At 37.0% G+C, this 17,730-nt stretch overlaps 1 protein-coding gene across 1 annotated transcript in view; it reads right to left on the bottom strand.

Moving 5' to 3' along the window:
• The window catches only part of LOC123311362, a 1,278,848-nt gene that overhangs the window by 293,927 nt on the left and 967,191 nt on the right, over positions 1–17,730 (bottom strand). Inside the window, exons 25-26 of the mRNA XM_044895271.1 lie at positions 5,480–5,659; positions 5,305–5,423 (exon numbers count right to left, since the gene is read on the bottom strand). Of these exons, the coding sequence (XP_044751206.1) occupies positions 5,305–5,423; positions 5,480–5,659 (299 nt within the window). The remainder of the gene's footprint in view (positions 1–5,304; positions 5,424–5,479; positions 5,660–17,730) is intronic.

The raw sequence follows: 17,730 nt of genomic DNA, 5'->3' as shown, positions 1-17,730 counted from the left end.
GCACGGCTTGTTCGGCGTCGATATGTCCCACCTGTATGAGCTGAACACGAATCAACTCCGTGGACATCGATACAAGCTGAATCGAGAGGTCTTCCGAACCAGATGCCGAGAAAACTTCCTATGCAACCGTGTGTTCAACCATTGGAACAGCCTGCCTGGCGAGATTGCAGGTGCTGTATCGGTCAATGCGTTCAAGAATAGACTTGACACCTGGCGATCGAACAGGGCTGCATAATTTGTTCGGCTTGCTTGTTGCAATGTTATCGTTCATTTGGCGTTATGTTGATTCCGTGTTCCTTTTATTTGATTTCTTAATGACCTTCCTTTTTGATTTTAATTTTACTTCACTTGTTTCTATTTTTTTTACAGTTGTGTTTTTTTTATTACTTTTAAGTTAGAGTTTATAGGTTATAAATGTACCTCAACTCTGTAACCTGGTTTAATAATAATAATAACTTTTAAAGTCAAATTCACAACTATATCGCTTCAACCCTTACTGTTAAAACATCAACCCCTAAATTTTGAATAGGAAAGAAAGGGTGAGTGATGCCTCATTTGAAAGCCCTTTTTATTCTGAATTCAGCGTATTAATTTTTTCTCATTTAATGCATTCGTTTTCGAGATATTCAATTTTGAATTTCGTACAGTACCAGTCATTCCGCTGACCATGCTGTGTGAAATCATCAATTATTTGACTAATTCATTCTGTGGTTACGATGGCAATCGTTAATTGTCAACATTAGACAACGAAATAATTATTATTGGTGATTACTTTCTTCAACAATTAAGGTGTTTGTCTCGTCTGTTTCGTTTAAAAAGCCCCGCCTGTATATATATATATATATATATAGGTATTGGTTAAGGGTACTCGACTGATATACAGGAATTTAATTATTCTCTTTACTCCATGCCGAGCTTTCGGAAATGTTTATTTCCTTCTTCAGGGCCACCACAAATATGAAAACAAAACATCATGAAACCTCAATACACCAAAACAAAATACACTTACAGAATGTGAGGTTTTTTCCTTCTTAATAACTTAATAATATTGTAATAAAACATAAAACAAACATAAATATAAAAGCAATTCTTATGGAGACAAGTCTTAGGATTAAAATACGTAAATATCAAGCTGTCATGTGAATATTTTGAACTACATCTAACCTAACTTGATTATTACACACATAGGTGCCGTCACATTCAGAACTGTTCTGAATGTGACGGCACCTATGTGGGACAAACATCCCAGTGGCTCAAGAGTCGATTAGCGCTACACAGAAGTGATATACGAACTAAGAACCCTCGTTGTGCACTGACTATTCACTCATTGGAGAAAGAACATAAGATTGATTTCGATAGTGCAGAAGTACTTTGCACACAACCAAAATACAACAAAAGACTAATACTAGAGATGATAAATATAAATAATCAAGCCAACCCAATAAATAAGAAGACTGACGTACAAAGGCTTAGCAATGTATACACGTATTTATTAACTTATCCAAATCGTGAAAGAGAAGAATTCTATGATGGTCCACTAGATTAACAAAATTATAATAAACAACATTATCTGTGATATATGCCAAAGAAAATAATCAAGTTAGGTTAGATGTAGTTCAAAATATTCACATGACAGCTTGATATTTACGTATTTTAATCCTAAGACTTGTCTCCATAAGAATTGCTTTTATATTTATGTTTGTTTTATGTTTTATTACAATATTATTAAGTTATTAAGAAGGAAAAAACCTCACATTCTGTAAGTGTATTTTGTTTTGGTGTATTGAGGTTTCATGATGTTTTGTTTTCATATTTGTGGTGGCCCTGAAGAAGGAAATAAACATTTCCGAAAGCTCGGCATGGAGTAAAGAGAATAATTAAATTCCTGTATATCAGTCGAGTACCCTTAACCAATACCTATATACTAAAAGTACGACTGTAAAATAGAATAGATATATGTATATATATATATATATATGTATATATTTTTTTTTCCCATCACCAATAAGGGATATCTGATGTTAACTGGATAATTCATCAAAGTTAACATCACACTCAAAAACCTTGCAGAAACTTCCTAACAATTCGGGTTGTACTTAAGATGACCTGCTTCTGGGAGGTAGAGACAACATCGGGTTGCAGACACAATCGTTTTGTGTTCTCAGGTAAGTGCGCTTCCTCTATTCCATTAGTTGATATTATTAATGGAAGAATACTAATTTCTATTATGCATCACACTTCTGTCCGTTACTAAGTCCCAGTGGAATTTATATCTCACATTCTCCATCAGAGTTTTCGGGGCATATACATGGTTTGGGGTTTCATCCCGGAGCAAACCCAAATTCAGCGCTATTTTCAGATGGTAAATTATTCTTGCCATGGAATTATTTCTCTCAAGATACTCTCTTGGTGCCAAGATGGGGCAGGAAGATGTTATATGTTGTATCTTCTCAGGAGCTTGGAGACATTTTCGACAGTGGTCAGAGGGAATGTCCAGCTTAGCGATGTGTGTGTGGTACATCCTGGTCGGCATTACATGATCCTGTATTGCCAGGAGTCTACTTTCAGTATCTGGATACAAGTATCCGGCTAGCAAGTAAGTCAACGACTCCACCCTATTAACCTCCTCTCTTTTCAGGCATCCAGGATATCTTAGCATTCCGTTCTTCAATAAGCTGCCCCTTTGACCGATCAGAACATTGAACGTTCGGTTCTGAGAGTCTCAGAGCCGACAGATGTTGGTCCGCTTCACGGATTGCCTGAAAAACGGTTTTTTGCATGGAAATAATTCCGTAATGACTTTATATTTTCCTTGTGAATATCCTCCAAGCTGAGCAAGCCCCGGCCTCCTTGATGGCGTGGCAGGTACAGTCGGATCACGATTAGTGGGGATGGTATACTCCAGATTGTGTCAGTTGGGATCTTATTGCTCTATCCATTTCTTTCAGTTCCGTTGTCGACCAAGTCAAAATCCCCAATGACTATGTTATTGTGGGTATTGCCCAGATATTAATGGCAGTAAAGAGTGATCGAGCGTTTAATTCCGACTTCAGAAGGATGGTTACTCTTTCGATTAATCTTTGCTTATAAATTTTCTTCATTTCCGGTGTCTGAATATCTAAAGCTTGCTCGACTCCCAAATACTTGTATGAATCTCCTACGCCCAAAGATGGTATGACTGTCTGATTCATCAGCGTCGTTGCAAGCCTTTCGTTTTGGATTTTTCACGTCCAGGGTCCACACACTTTTCAATCCCAAAACTCATCCCGATAGAGTCGCTGAACTACTGATGTGGAAGATTCAAATGGAAACATAGGAGTTTCAGTGAAAAATTCGAATATGCTCAGAGTCTAGTGGAACAGTGGAAGAATCGAAACCTCAGAGCGATGCGATATCGAATAAACGGCTGGTCTAGTTCAAATGCCAGTTTGTAGTGGGTATTGGTGGGGATGCGGACTATGCGGAGCCAGAGCGCAACGATCTAGGATCGAATGATGAATCAGTAACCACAGAACATAAACATCAAGAGAATGGTAACTCCCGTGCTAATCTTCTTGACCGTGTTTTTTGTCTGCGACACTAGCGCTTCAACAGCGTATTGTGAATCTACGTTCTTTTTGCCCGTGCGGCTTTCGCTTCCTCCCGTCCAGACATTACTAGCACCAGGCGGGAGATTCTAATCGACGAGGACGCATTGAAAGAGTGCCGAATCAGAAAAATTCTAGAAAAATTTTTAGTTTTATAGGAAAATAAAGGATGATATGATTTCTTGTATTTCTTTTCCTGATGGTACTCAGAAAAAGTAATGAAATTATAAACAGGAAGATTTTTCTTCTTTTATTCTAATTCAACTCAATTTTTTTCTCGAATTTTTCATTATTTCTCTAATTCGGCCATCCTTCAATGCGTGCCCGTCAATTTGAAACAGCACCTCGAGTTATTTTGCAGGGGTGAAAAAATGGCTAATGCTAGTATTGCAAGTCAAAACAAGTTTTGTTTCTTATGTTTTCTCTTATCTCACGTAATCCAACAAAGTATCATATTTATTATTTGGAGCAGTTATATTGGGATTATTGTCTGAGTTTCTGAATAGAAATATTGATTTCAAAAAAATATTGGAAAAGGCATTTATAACAGTGCATTCAACTGGCAGGAGTAAGGTTGAACGATTTTTCTTTGCGAGAGTTTTCTGCTAAGTTCAATTGACGATTTAGAAGTACAATTTCATCATTTTCATACTTACAAATGAATGCTGTTTCTCATCTGTAGAACTTGTTCCATGAGCTGAATCATATTTATGTCTCTTGAGATTTCAGTATGAGGAATACAGACATGGAATTGAAATATTTCAAATTGATACTTTAAAATTTCCACATAAACGCTTTACTTATCAAGATGTTTAGCTTCTACCTCCTTCACAAAGTTAGTATATGCTACCTCAACATTATTACCCAGGTTTACTTCAAGAAAGAATCTGTGAAATAATAGGAATTTGTTCGATTTTATTCCACAATTCATCCCTTTTAAATGAAGTATTTCCAAAGAATGTAAATCTATCTTTACGAAACTAAATCATTCAATTCACCGATAATTCCGATAAATATCTTGATTTACTAGAAAAAAGCCGTACAATCTCGAAAAGAGTACTGACAAACGTCAAAGTTTGTTTACATTTCGAGTTTTATGGTTAAGGATTTGCCGATTGCGTGGTTGCCAATTGGGTATTTCTGTGTTGCCAAGGAAAGCGACACTAGCGCTCTAACAGCGTACGCTTGCAACTCGTGGTCCAAAATTATCTGAATGAGTTGCCACCGCCTGTCAGTAACACATAAAGTAAGCTAAGGGTGTGTACTGTGCAGTAACACTCCAAACGCGATGCGGGTGTCAAGAGTCAAGAGTCAAATGAATGCCTCCCATGGCTCCCGTAAGAGTTAATTGAAATTGTCGCAATCATTTTCAAAAGATATGATAACATTCTTCTCCCGTTTGGAGTCTTACTACTCCATCACCATCACCAGTACCCACTACAAACTGGGATTTACACTAGACCAGCCGTTCTTTCGATATCGCATTGCTCTGAGAGTTCGATTCTTCCACTGGTCCACTAGACTCCGAGCATATTCGAATTTAGCAGTGAAACTCCTATATTTCCATTTGAATCTTCCACATCGGTATTTAGATTATTACAATAAATAGTATGCCTCAATCGGCTTGCAGCATAATCAACCATGTGTATCACGACCCTACTTAAAGGGTGCTACAACAAAAATGAAAATGCTTCATATAATGTACTATTGTACTTGCCTGTTTGCACGATTTCTGATGTTGTCGAAATAAATGGTCGAATATCGCACCATATTCCTCGTGGATTCTCTGCATCTCGTTGATGTGTTCAGCAACTTTTTCCATTCCTTTCAAGGCTTCTGTGAAGAAAATATTGAAATTTGACAGTGATCTTCTGGAAAATTTCCCTAATTACCTAATAAATGCTGATGTTCGTCGGTGTTATGATCAGTTAAATTTCTGAGATGCTGCAGTAATAATGGGTATCGCAATATTCTTTGAATAGGTTTGATAAGATACGATTCCAGTGTGGAGGAATGTTGCTGTTTGGGATTTCTTGCTGCCAAAAATTCTTGAAGTGCTTGGTTTCCTTCATCTAGAAAATAACTAGGAAATTTAAAAACAAACTTCGAAAAACATCGTTGTCAACTGAAGAAAGAAAAATATCGGTAAATCAGACCAATTTATCGAAAGAATATGTGACATCGGTTACTATTCATTGGAAATGAACTTTTTCAAGGCTTAAAAAACACTCAAGTGCAACAATCATAAAAAAAGTTGTTGCGAAGACGGCTATTTATGATCTTTGAACTAGTAGGGAATACTCGTTTTTTATGGGTTGAAGATATGACCAAATTTTGGAAATGTGAATGCATTTTTTTTTTTTTGGTCTCATATCATCCAAAAAATATAAGCTTTTCAAAAGATATGTGTCTATATATTACTGCCTTACGCAAGGCATCATTTTAATGAAATCTGTATTTTTGATAGAATTGTATGAAACCATTGACCACAAAGTTGTCCACTCCCAATAAATCCTCATCTCTATGATACGAATTGAAACTTTCCGTTTATATAAGTTTAAAGTTATATGGATAGATGAAGTGAGGATCAATAATGATGGGCTATTCAATAGACATAATGAACACTATTGGTCAAACCAAAATGAAAATATTTGTAGACAAATAAACAGGCAAGGACTGTTTGGATTCAATGTATGGCTTGAAATTGTTAACGGAAGATTTCTGGGACCTAAAATACGTGAAAAAAATTTGGAGACGCGGGCTTATTTCAATATTTCGGAGAATTTTGGTGAGGAGTATATTGACAATATTAACCTCAGTGAATCGAGGTTGCTTTCTTAACAGCAGGATGGCGCACCAGCCCATAAATCGCAACGAGCTGAAATCAAATTGAATAGTTTATTCGAGCATCAGTGGATGGGAACGTATGGTCCTATTGCCTGGCCAGCAAGATCACCACACCTCAATCCTTTAGATTTCTTCGAGTGGGGATATGTTGAAAATAAAATTTCAAGACTCCAGTCATTAATAGGGCTGTTTTAGAGCATAGAGTCGGGAACGCCATCAGATACATTTCCCAAGTTATGCTGTTGATTTCAGTGAATTCTGTTAGACAAAGAAGTAGAATTTGTTTACAGAATAATAGAGCTCAATTTGAGAGCTTTTTATAGAGCCATATTTTCGCGATTAAGACGCGTGAAGCGTCTTTAAGCGGTGCTATTCGAGCGAATAAGTCATGACGTAAGTCTTTAAGATGCTTTAAGCGGAATCTGGCGGTCTCTGGAGAGCGCCTGTGTCATCTTAAGCGGAAAGAGGAAGAAAGGAGAAGGGAGAATATGTTGTTCATATCGAATTTGATTTGAATTCCTACTAGGGAAGAGTGCTTTTACTGCTAATAATGCACTTTCTGCATTATCATTTAGAATAAATAAATATTTTTCAAATAATAGCCAAAGAACAGAAATTGAAAAATTCACAATTCGATTCGCTGTCTAATGACAACGACAGATGACTCAACCATAAGCGATATTCTATTTTTGCGACAACAAAATTAATGACGTCACGCTTAAAGACGCTTTAAGACATCGATTAAGATGCTTAATCGCCGAAATATGGCTTATGTTATATTAAAATTTATCATAGAAATTATGTTCGAAATTAATTCCAATTGAGTGTAAGAGGAATTATATGATTTTATTGCAGTTTTAGGTATTTCAGCTCTCAGCTAACAAAATGAAATTATATGAATGAAAAGTTTCAATTCGTATCAAAGAGATGGAGATTTATCGGGAGTGGACAATTTTGAAGTGATTGGTTTCATAGAATCCTATCATATAAAAATTTTACTAAAATGGTGATTTTGCCTTGATTAAGAAAGTAATATATCGACCTATATATATTTTTGAAAAGCTAATTTTTTTTTGGATGATATGAGCTCAAAGAAAGAATGCATTAGTATTTAAAATAACGAAGTTGAATATGGTATCGTATTTTCAATGAAAAAGTGCCTGTAGAAAGTTTTTACCGTTTTCAGATATTTTCGAGAATAAAGAAGTTACGGCACGTTTTCGAAATCAACAAAATATCAAAATTTGGTCATATCTTCAAGACAAATGAAGATATCGTGAAACGGTTTTCAGTTATGGACTTTTCACGAAAATCGAGCCCAGGATTCCTTTCAACGTTTTTACCCATCTAGTATGGAAGTACCAGAAACAGCCCAAATCAAGCAATTTGGGATACCCTCTACGTACAGGATTAGGATTTGAGCCAACTCTGTCCAACTCAAGGAGATAACTGTAAATTCTGCTGAGGTTGCCGACATCTGTCTTCTTATATCGTAGGTACTACTAATTTCGTAAGCACCGAGTGGGAGAGGTAAGAGGGGAAAGTCAGCTGATTCAGAGGATCGGGAATTCTCTGTTTCTTCGAAAACCGCCTCACGTCTGTGTCCGCGAATAATGCAAAACGAAAAACGAATAACCAGACCATAGGAGCGTACCACTATCGACACGAAAAACACATAGAAAATACGAGAAAAAAGCTTCAAAAATTCGAAATTTTTCAACACGAATGAAAACGCATCCAGAATCGCCCGGGGCCTGTTGCCGTTTCTTATCACTCGAGTCGATAAGGTCCATTTTCGCACAACAGCCAAGGGAGATCAGCACATCAGCTGACATTAACGTAACCCATGTACCTAACTTCAGTCATCAGCTGACCCAGATTTGTACTTTTATATTTCAGTTAGACCTTAAACTGCAATAATATCAACTTCGAGTCTTTCTTATTTTCACTGACAACAACTTTTTTCCATGCCAGTTATGTACAGTGAGTTCAAAATGGGTTCTTTCAAAATTACTATATTGAGAGGTTATGTTCAGTTTCGTAAACAATTGAATTGACTTGGTTTATGAAGGGAGATATAGAAACATCTTGAGTAAGTGAAGGGTTTATACACTCTCAAGTGGAAGTTTTCAGGTATCTATCTAAGAAAAATCTGTTCAAGGAAAATCTATCTAAGGAAAATTATTCAATGTTATGATATATTCTGCATCCTGAAATCTAAAATGGATTGATGTTGGAAATCACAGCTCATGGAATATTTAATCTATATTGTTCTAACATTCCAAATTGATTCATGATTAAGACTATTGTCCTGATTGAACCATGGCTGTGGTCCGTATATACACTTTGGTTTCTTCTGGTTAGTAAGTGGGCGGTACGTATATGTCGAATTCCTGACAATTCGGTTCAATATCTGTCACCAGAGTAACCGCTCTGGTAACTTTCGGTTACCAAATGTGCATATACGGACCATACGCCATATTTGTTTTAATACATACAACGAAAGATCCTCCTCGAATTAATATTATTTCCTCAAGTCATATAATCGTATTTTTGCTCCCGGATGATCTCTCATATCAATGCTGCAGTCGGTTAATTTATTTTCCCTTATTCATTATAGTATGGCGAACCGAATAATTTAGTTTAAGCAAGGAAAAGGCTCATTCATTGCCCAAAAAGATTTTAACATGGACGCCACTGGGACGAAGGAGAAGAGGTCGAGACCAAGGAAGAGCTGGAGAGAGGGGATCGAGAAGGCAATGGAGGAAAGAGAGCTTGCGAATATCTTTGGTTGAATAGAGAGGAATGACAGTTAGGAGTCGGAAAGCGTCGGAGAACGCTCAAACCGATTTATATATATATATATACCCCCCACATGTTCTCAGGCTTCTTCTGGCGACCGTTTGTCTTAGGCTCTCAGTTGTCTCAATCTCAACCTCCATCTCAGGCTCAGCTCCTCTAGGTCTGACACTTCTTTGAATCAAATCAAGGTCAACCGCCGAGAATTTGTTGTTCCTCAGCAGCCATTTGACCCTATTCGACAATAGGTTGGGGCATTTTAAATTTTCAAAACAAAAAAGACGAACCTACTCTCGATCGTAGAATGCCAGAAAGAAAAATGAAATTTTCTGAGTAAATCTGATACATTTCTCATCAATTTTATTGGCCAGCCGTTTTACACATTCGAAAAAATATAGGAAACATGCTCTCCATCGTCTTCAGAATAGTGGTGATTCATTTTAATCGTATGAAAAAATACTTATATTAGGATATTTATGCATTCCTCTATTTACTGTATCCATCAATTTTTCTGACCGTCTATTTTGAACTGATATTTCTCCCGGAGTAGAAATCCGTAAAATATTCTGAATAGAAAAAAAAAACCCATGAAATAGTAGATTATAAACCCTAATTTATAATCCTTGGTGAGAAGTCATTCCATCCCTCCCTGCATATAGCTTATTATTCGCTTCGGCATTATTATATTCTAAATAAGGAAAAAAATTAACAGACTGCAGCATTGTTATCAGACATATGGTATTGACAGTCGTGGAATAGTCGTTCTTGAAACTGGACGGCCGGGGGTAAACATCACTACAGTGTATAAATTGGGTTGATTTAATTGATTGATTTTCACTTATGACTTTTTTTATTGATTTGGTGGTAAAAGATGGATCCACTGAAAAATAGATCGCTGCTTACTATACTGCATTCACATTTATTTTAGCAGTCGGTTGGCCATGAAATAATTTTCTCAAGTGTGTGTAACTAGAACGGAGTAAGGTTGGCACTCATGAAATATCGTTAATGTCATAACTCCGTTGCCACAATTTATATCAACTAATATTACGAAAATGCCCAAAGTGATTGAAAAAAGAAACAGGGTTTCAGAAAGTGCTATTTAGAATTCAGGTCCGCCTATTCAAATAGTTATACCCTGATATTCTAAAATCCACAATACGTCAGACGGTGGCGAACATATTCAATATAAGAGAATTTATATAATGCTACATCTGATTCTAAACGACTTATATTTCAGCTGAATATTTCCACAATCAAAAAGATTGTGAATGAAGAGGATGACAAAGATTTTCCTTCTATTGGAAGACCCAAAAAAGAGGCGATATTCGAGAATTTTTGTTTGGGTGAATTAATGCGAAAAGTTTACTACAGGATTTTCGATAAATGTCATCGTAAAATATGTTCCCGACAACTGATTTTTCTATTTTTCATTTGACTTGTCCTATACATTGTAAAAAAATTGTTTATTTATGTGAAATTTTTGTTCAAAGGTAAAGTTCATCTTGATTGAAACTTCCTTTAATTCCTTTTACTTATATTGATGCAAGATGATTTTTGTTGAAGAATTTAACATTCTTTTAATTATCTGTTAATTCCTTCGGGAGATACCCATTCCCACCATATGCATTTCATCTTCGGGTTAATATTCTTGAAATCTACAACTGATATAACGTATTCAAACTTTAACCCAAGAAAATAACGAACATTAACTCTGCTCAAGCTAGTTCATATTATTATATTATACTGATCTCTTGTATTTTCCATGCGAATAACTGGATTTGGTATGCCTTCAATCAGTTTGTATAAACTTCAATTATGTTCGTCACATATTTTCCGACGAGATTCGACATTGTGATAAAATACGTAATAACAGAAACTTTTACGCAAAACGGGCAACATAGCGTTGATTTAAAACCCAAAAATGTTTTGACAAGCGTCATAACCCCACATTTTCGTACTACACAGAGTGAAATGTGTAAAATTTCCATATCCAACCGCAACTGCTAAAACAAAAGTGAATGGAGTATAGTTTACACTATTATCGCAATTGTTTATATTGCACATTTCTATGAAATTTTTTTTTTCGTAGTTGGTGACGGTAGTCAAGGCTCTTGCCTCATCAAAATTGAAACAATGTATCAATCTGTTTGCATGCAACGCTAGAGCAAATCTCTCAGTGTGCAACCGTGTATCACTTTTGTGAAGGTCTATCCGATCCTGAGAATCTGAGTTGTCTGATCCACAAAGGTACCATTGCAATCTTTGCAATCAATGGCATAAACAACGTTACTCTTATACATGAGCGGAATGGAAAGTAATCTGTTTGGAAGACATTATATTTTGCAATCTTTATGTCAGGGATGATTGACAGAATGCTTGAGAGCTTCTGAGTGAGTTTGGGCACAAAAGGTAGGGAGGTATATCTCCCATGAGAGGTTCCTCAGACACGACGACTGCTTCAGAACTTTCTTCATCAGCAAGGTCTCCTCTTTTTGGTGGATGCACCATCCGTTCATTTGTTTGTATCTCTACCTGCAGTTGTTATGCAGACTTGCGGGAGGAAGCAGGTGAGCTGAAAATCAATTTGTTTACCAAACTTCTTGATAATCATTGTCACTCAGGATGTTAGACAATCTCCTATCTGCAGCAGGGGTGAACTGTGGATGAGTAATCTTCCTTATTCGATCTCTCATATACCAACAATGGTGGTAACCTTCATTCTCCAGTCGTGATTTGAGGCCTTATGTAGGTATCTTCCAGAACTGGTTGGCTTTAGATACCAATCCAACTTGATAACATTGTTTTCACCTCTTGTGACAAATGTATCCAAAAAGGGGACCGATCTCTCATTTTCAAGTTCAAACGTGAAACTGATATGTTCATCGAAGGAGTTGAAACTGTTCAGAACTTCCACAACGCCATCCTCTGGTATAACCATTATGAGATCGTCCACATATTGACATAGACAGTGCGGTTTTTCAACCTTGTTCCTTTCGGACAAAGCAGGAACCTTTTTGCGTAGTAAGGTAGACATTACAATTGCAGCAAGAACAGGACCTCTCTTTGTGCCCATTGGTATTCCAAAAAGTTGTCAGTAATATATCCCATTATACAGAAAATAGTTGGTATCTGAAAGAAACTTCAAGACCTAGATGAACTTTGCTTGGGGCATTATTGTGTGGGGTGCTAGCATATTCCACTCGTTCATGATGATCGAACAGTTAATCTCCCACGAAATGTTTGTGAAGAGGCTTACTGCATTCGCAGATCACGTGGATTGAGACCACGACATATAATGAAGAACATTAAGTGCATAACCAATTTGTTGGGTTAGGGAACAGGTGACGACAGAACGCTCGCTGACTTTAGTAACAAGGTATCTTCCAAATTGTTGAATCTAGAAATAACCATCGGTATCACCCTCTTCCGCTTCGCCAACTGTATGATCTCTGTTTTCGGTCAGCAGCATTTTATAGTAATTTTCCCACTCATCCAAGTCTATTAATTTCAGTGCTTCATTCGTCTCGTTAGTTCTGAGTGATTTAATTGTTCTCCATACTGTAGATTGCGCTCCTCCGTTATGGTTATCAATTTGATAACACCTTTCTCCCCAGTACTGATCTTTAGTTTCTTTGATCTTCTTCTTCAGTTCTCTATTCTTGCTCTTATATAACTATAATCGAGAGAGTTTTAGGAGTCATTGAATCCGTAGAACATCTTTAAAAATATTTTTACGGAAGGAAATTTTTGCTAAGAACGGACCGGATCTGCATCGCAATGCATATGCGTTATCAAGAAGACCTTGTCCCTTGCAGCCGTTTCACGTATGGAAGAAAAGATCGATTTGAGGCGAACAACCGTAATCAAAGACGACTGGCTATCTCAAGAAATTTAAAGAGCACAAGAGGAAGATAAAGCCTTAAAAATATTCCTGAGTTGAAAAAAAAGCGGTAGACGACCTACTTGAGAAGAAGTATCCAGACTGCGCCAAAATATAGAGTCGTATTTGGCACAATGGAAAACGTTGAAGATTAACGGTCTTTTGAACCGTTGCTGGAAAAATGAAGATGGATTTGAGCGGAGGCTTCAATTGATTTTTCCGAAGAGTCGAGTGACAGACATTTAGACCAGAATACATAATGAAACTTCGGGTGGTCATTTCGGGATCACTAAGACGTTGGAAAAAGTCAGGCAGCGATTTTATCGGCTAAATTGTAAGAAGTGCCTTAAAGATTGATGTAGAAGATGCAGATCTTGTGCTGCTACTGCTAATGAAGCCTATGGTAAAGGAAAAGCACCAATGAAGCAATATAACATCGAATCCCCCATGGACCCATGGATCGAGTAGCTCCCGACATCGCTAGCCCCTTTTCAGAAAGAGACCTGGAAACCAATACTTTTTGGTAGCGATTGACTATTTCACAGAATGGGTGGAAACCTACGGTAGTCCCAATCAAGAGGCAAGTACGGTAGCTGATAAATTTCAAAGAGTTCTTCTTCAGATGTTGGAATACCTCTGGAGCTCCACTGTGATCAAGGCCGAAATTTCGAGTCGACGTTATTCCAAGAAGTATGCAGGAAATTTGGGGTTCACAAAACAAGGACTACACCTCTTCTTCCACAATCAAACGGCATAGCCGCACTAATGAATCGGACCATAGGAAAACATCTAGCCAAAGTAGATTCTGATCACCAGCGGGACTAGGATGAATATTTACATATATTCACCATGGCATATAGGACACTCCATCCAATATAATGTTTGGCCGAGAAATAAGACTGCCTTGTAACCTGGAGTTTGGATTTATGCCTTGAGAAGACGTAGCTCAGGAGGACTACCTTAGTAAAGTCAGAAACAAGCTGCATTATATTGATGATAAGGTGCGCAATCAAATGCAACAAGCAAGTTACTGAATGAAACAGCGCTACGACATCAAGGCTATTGAAGGTGGGTTCACCGCTGGATATCTGGTGTGGTTACATAATCCACAAAGAAGGAAAGCTTTTCACCGAAGCTGCAGAGACAGTGGGAGGAACCGTATAAAGTTATCAAGAGGATAAATGTTGTAGTTTACAGGATAAGGGAGCTTCCTAGAGGAAAAACTAAGGTCGTCCATTTCTACCGATTAGCTCCATACGTGCAGGACGAAGAAGAATTACGTCGTGCGTAAATTCCAATGCAAGGTAGCAGCGATTACCAGAAGCTTATGGATTGCTATGGTGATACACTCGTTGCACGGTTCGCCGTCACACAGGAAGTACATCAAGATCACTTAACAGTCTCTGAGGGATACTCTCTCGCTCATTGTATAGCGAACGTTCTTTTTGTGAGCAGAGGAATATCAAGAGTATTCAGAAACAAATTAGGACGTCAGAAAGAACTATTGCGACAGCTGCCAAGAATCGAAAAAGCTTTGGAACTGAAGGCTAATGGTCAGTTTATTAATTATCTAGTCACCAAGCAGCATTCCCATCAGAAGCTAACCTAACAGAATTTATGGATAGCCCTGCATAGCTTGAAAAAAGACCTTCAACGCTTTGGGGTCAGGAAAATAGCTGTTCCCAAGCCTGACGAGCTAGATTGGCGGGTTGTGCGAAGCATTATGTTGGTGGTATTTCAGAAGACTGGTATAGGGTTCGTTGTTTGCAATTTTAAGCCGAAGCAAATCAAGTAGCCTAGCCAAACCGTATAGTGCTACTTCCATCAGAAAGGATATTCATTTCATTTTTTACATATTATATATTTTCCATTCTCGAATGTGCATCTGTCGCGTTCGGTCGATAAACCTGCGATTCCGTTGTTTTTCACCAAACTTATACTGATCTGATGAATTCATTATGAATTCTTCAAGTGATGAAGAATTCCCTGTGATGGAAATAGAAGAAAATGGTGAATGGAAAAAAATCCGACATAGAAAAAAAGGAACAGAGATCCAACCTCTCCCACGCAACTTGGATCCAACAAAAAAGTATCTTCATGCGATAAAGAAATTCCACAATCGAACGCATCTGGACAACAGAAGTTATCAGATAACACAACAGGATATGCCAATGCGATAAAATATAAACATAAATAATCAACAAAGAATGACGCACTCACGGAAAATTGACAAAAACTTCAACTCGCTTTCCACACGAATGAATGAAATTCGAAATGCTGAATACGAATTTCTTTTCTATTTAACAGTCGAAGAGTCCATTATAAAAGACAGAATTCGAATGGCTGAAGAATGAAATAAAAATTTCCGCAATCTAAAGACATTATTCTGAGAACCAAACTGGGCTGGACTGTTAAAATCAAGTGGTAATAAAGAAAGCTCGAAGCTGCCCTAGAATAAATGAAAATCGACAAGATTATAATCAAATATAACGAAACAAGACCATTACGAAAGAACAAAGGAAAGAAAAGGACCACAAAAAACTTTCTCAGTAGTTATAAATGCCGTAGAAAAATGTATTGATGAAAAAAAAATAAGCCAACACCTAAATAATCTCAATCTAAAACACAGATACTGTAAGAGAATAACATCAAGAGCAACAAATACGCAAAAAGAGCATATAAGAATAATAACTGGAGAGGAAGCAACATTTGAAAAACTGTTGAATGAGGGGATGTTTTATAAAAACAGACACTACCTTGTCTACCCTAATAACCCACCTGAACCCACACCAATGCCGTGCAGCAGATGTTTATTATTTGATACACAACCGAAAACTGCATAAGTCCTCTTGTGTGTACTAAATGTCAGGGCCCACACAGAGAATTTCAATGCAAAACCACCCTCCCTCCCAAATGCAAGTCATGTGGCTCAGAAAATCACCAATCATGGTCTCCTAAGTGCCCAAAACGCCCCAGAAAACCGTTAGAGGGAATACCTAACGTCTCCATCAAACCACTCAACAAAAAATCTGGAAAGAACTAAACAAGAAACAGAGCGGAATTCACGGCACAATTACTGTTCATGATGATATAGTTAATACATATATAAGAAAGTTAAACAAACCCAAAAATACCAATAGGGAAGAACTAGTCAACAAATTAAAAAGAAGATTCATCAACCAATATAAAATCGACACTGTCGCTGTTTTTTCAGGGAGCAGAGTGTATATTTTGATGTTTGACACGGAGAACCCAGAAGATCCGTCACCAACAGAGCCAACCCATAACAGCATTAAGATTCAATTCTGAAGTGAAAATTCTTTACAACAACATTAACAGCTATGTTCCGAAAAAACAAATTATAAATAACTTCATTGAATATAACGACATCAAATGTGCTATGTTTGTGGAGGCAAAAATTGAAGAGGATGATAGAGTGACATACAGGGATTGGAAAACTATCAAAAAAATAGGAAACAAAACAATAAACAAAAGAGGAGGAAGTATTGTGCAAGGCCACCCAACCATGAAAATAGGAAAGGATAACCCACCAGTGCTGAAGAAACATTGGAATGAATGTCTTCACTTCACTATACCATTCAAAAATGAGAAGCTGCATGTATTTTTGGTGTACATACATCCACACTCCGCTATTGAAGAAACAATATTCACCAAGGCATTACTATACAAATACGCTATAATCATAGGAGACTTAAACGTTAACAGAAGTAAAAATAAACAGCTAAGTAAATTTTTGCAGAACGGGATATTCACTAAACACCTGACAAATCCAACATTTATTATGGGTAACAATCCAGACAGTATTCCGGACCTAATATTATACACTACTAACCTAAGAAGCAATGTCAAGAACGTTGAGCTTGTTCCAGACCTGGGATCCAACCACCTAGCAATGGTAATCACCTTTGATATGTTGGAAATAACAGAAGATATACCCGAGAACGAGAAAACAACGTATAACTTTAGGTAATGTAATATGAAAGAAGTCAATCGAGAAATAATGAACTTCATAAAACAAAACGAGGGAAGAGATATTAACGAAGACTACAACACAGAATTCAACAACTCTTTATCAGGCAACATAAGAAAACACACCATTGCTGGACATAATCCATCACTTCATGAACTGCCTCTCTATATCATGAAGCTCATCAAGACAAAAAGAAAAATGTACAGAGAATACCAGCAACAGCCCAATCCCGATTCCAAAAAAAATATAAATGAAATTAACAAGAGCATTCACCTCATGATCAAGCAATACAGATAACATACATGGATGAACGCATGCAATGAAATAAATACGACAAAGGGAAGAACATTCTATCAACATGTAAACAGGCTTTCCAAATACAAAACATACCATAGTATTCCAACCTTAAATGAGGCAGGGAAAATAAATGACACAGATAAAGAAAACGCAGAAAAATTTTCCAGACATTTCAACAGCTCATTTCAATATGATAAAAACCTCAAGTTTGACAAACATCATGAAAAAAATATTAACGACTGGTACAACAAATATTTCAATAATCCACAAACATCATCAAGAAATGAAAACATTAAAATTGATGAGGAAGTCTACTATGACATTTT

This window comes from Coccinella septempunctata, chromosome 4 (genome assembly GCF_907165205.1).
Source record: "Coccinella septempunctata chromosome 4, icCocSept1.1, whole genome shotgun sequence".
Lineage (NCBI taxonomy): Eukaryota > Metazoa > Arthropoda > Insecta > Coleoptera > Coccinellidae > Coccinella > Coccinella septempunctata.
The sequence above is the reverse complement of the archived record's forward strand: the minus strand, read 5'-3'. Positions and strand labels throughout refer to the sequence as shown.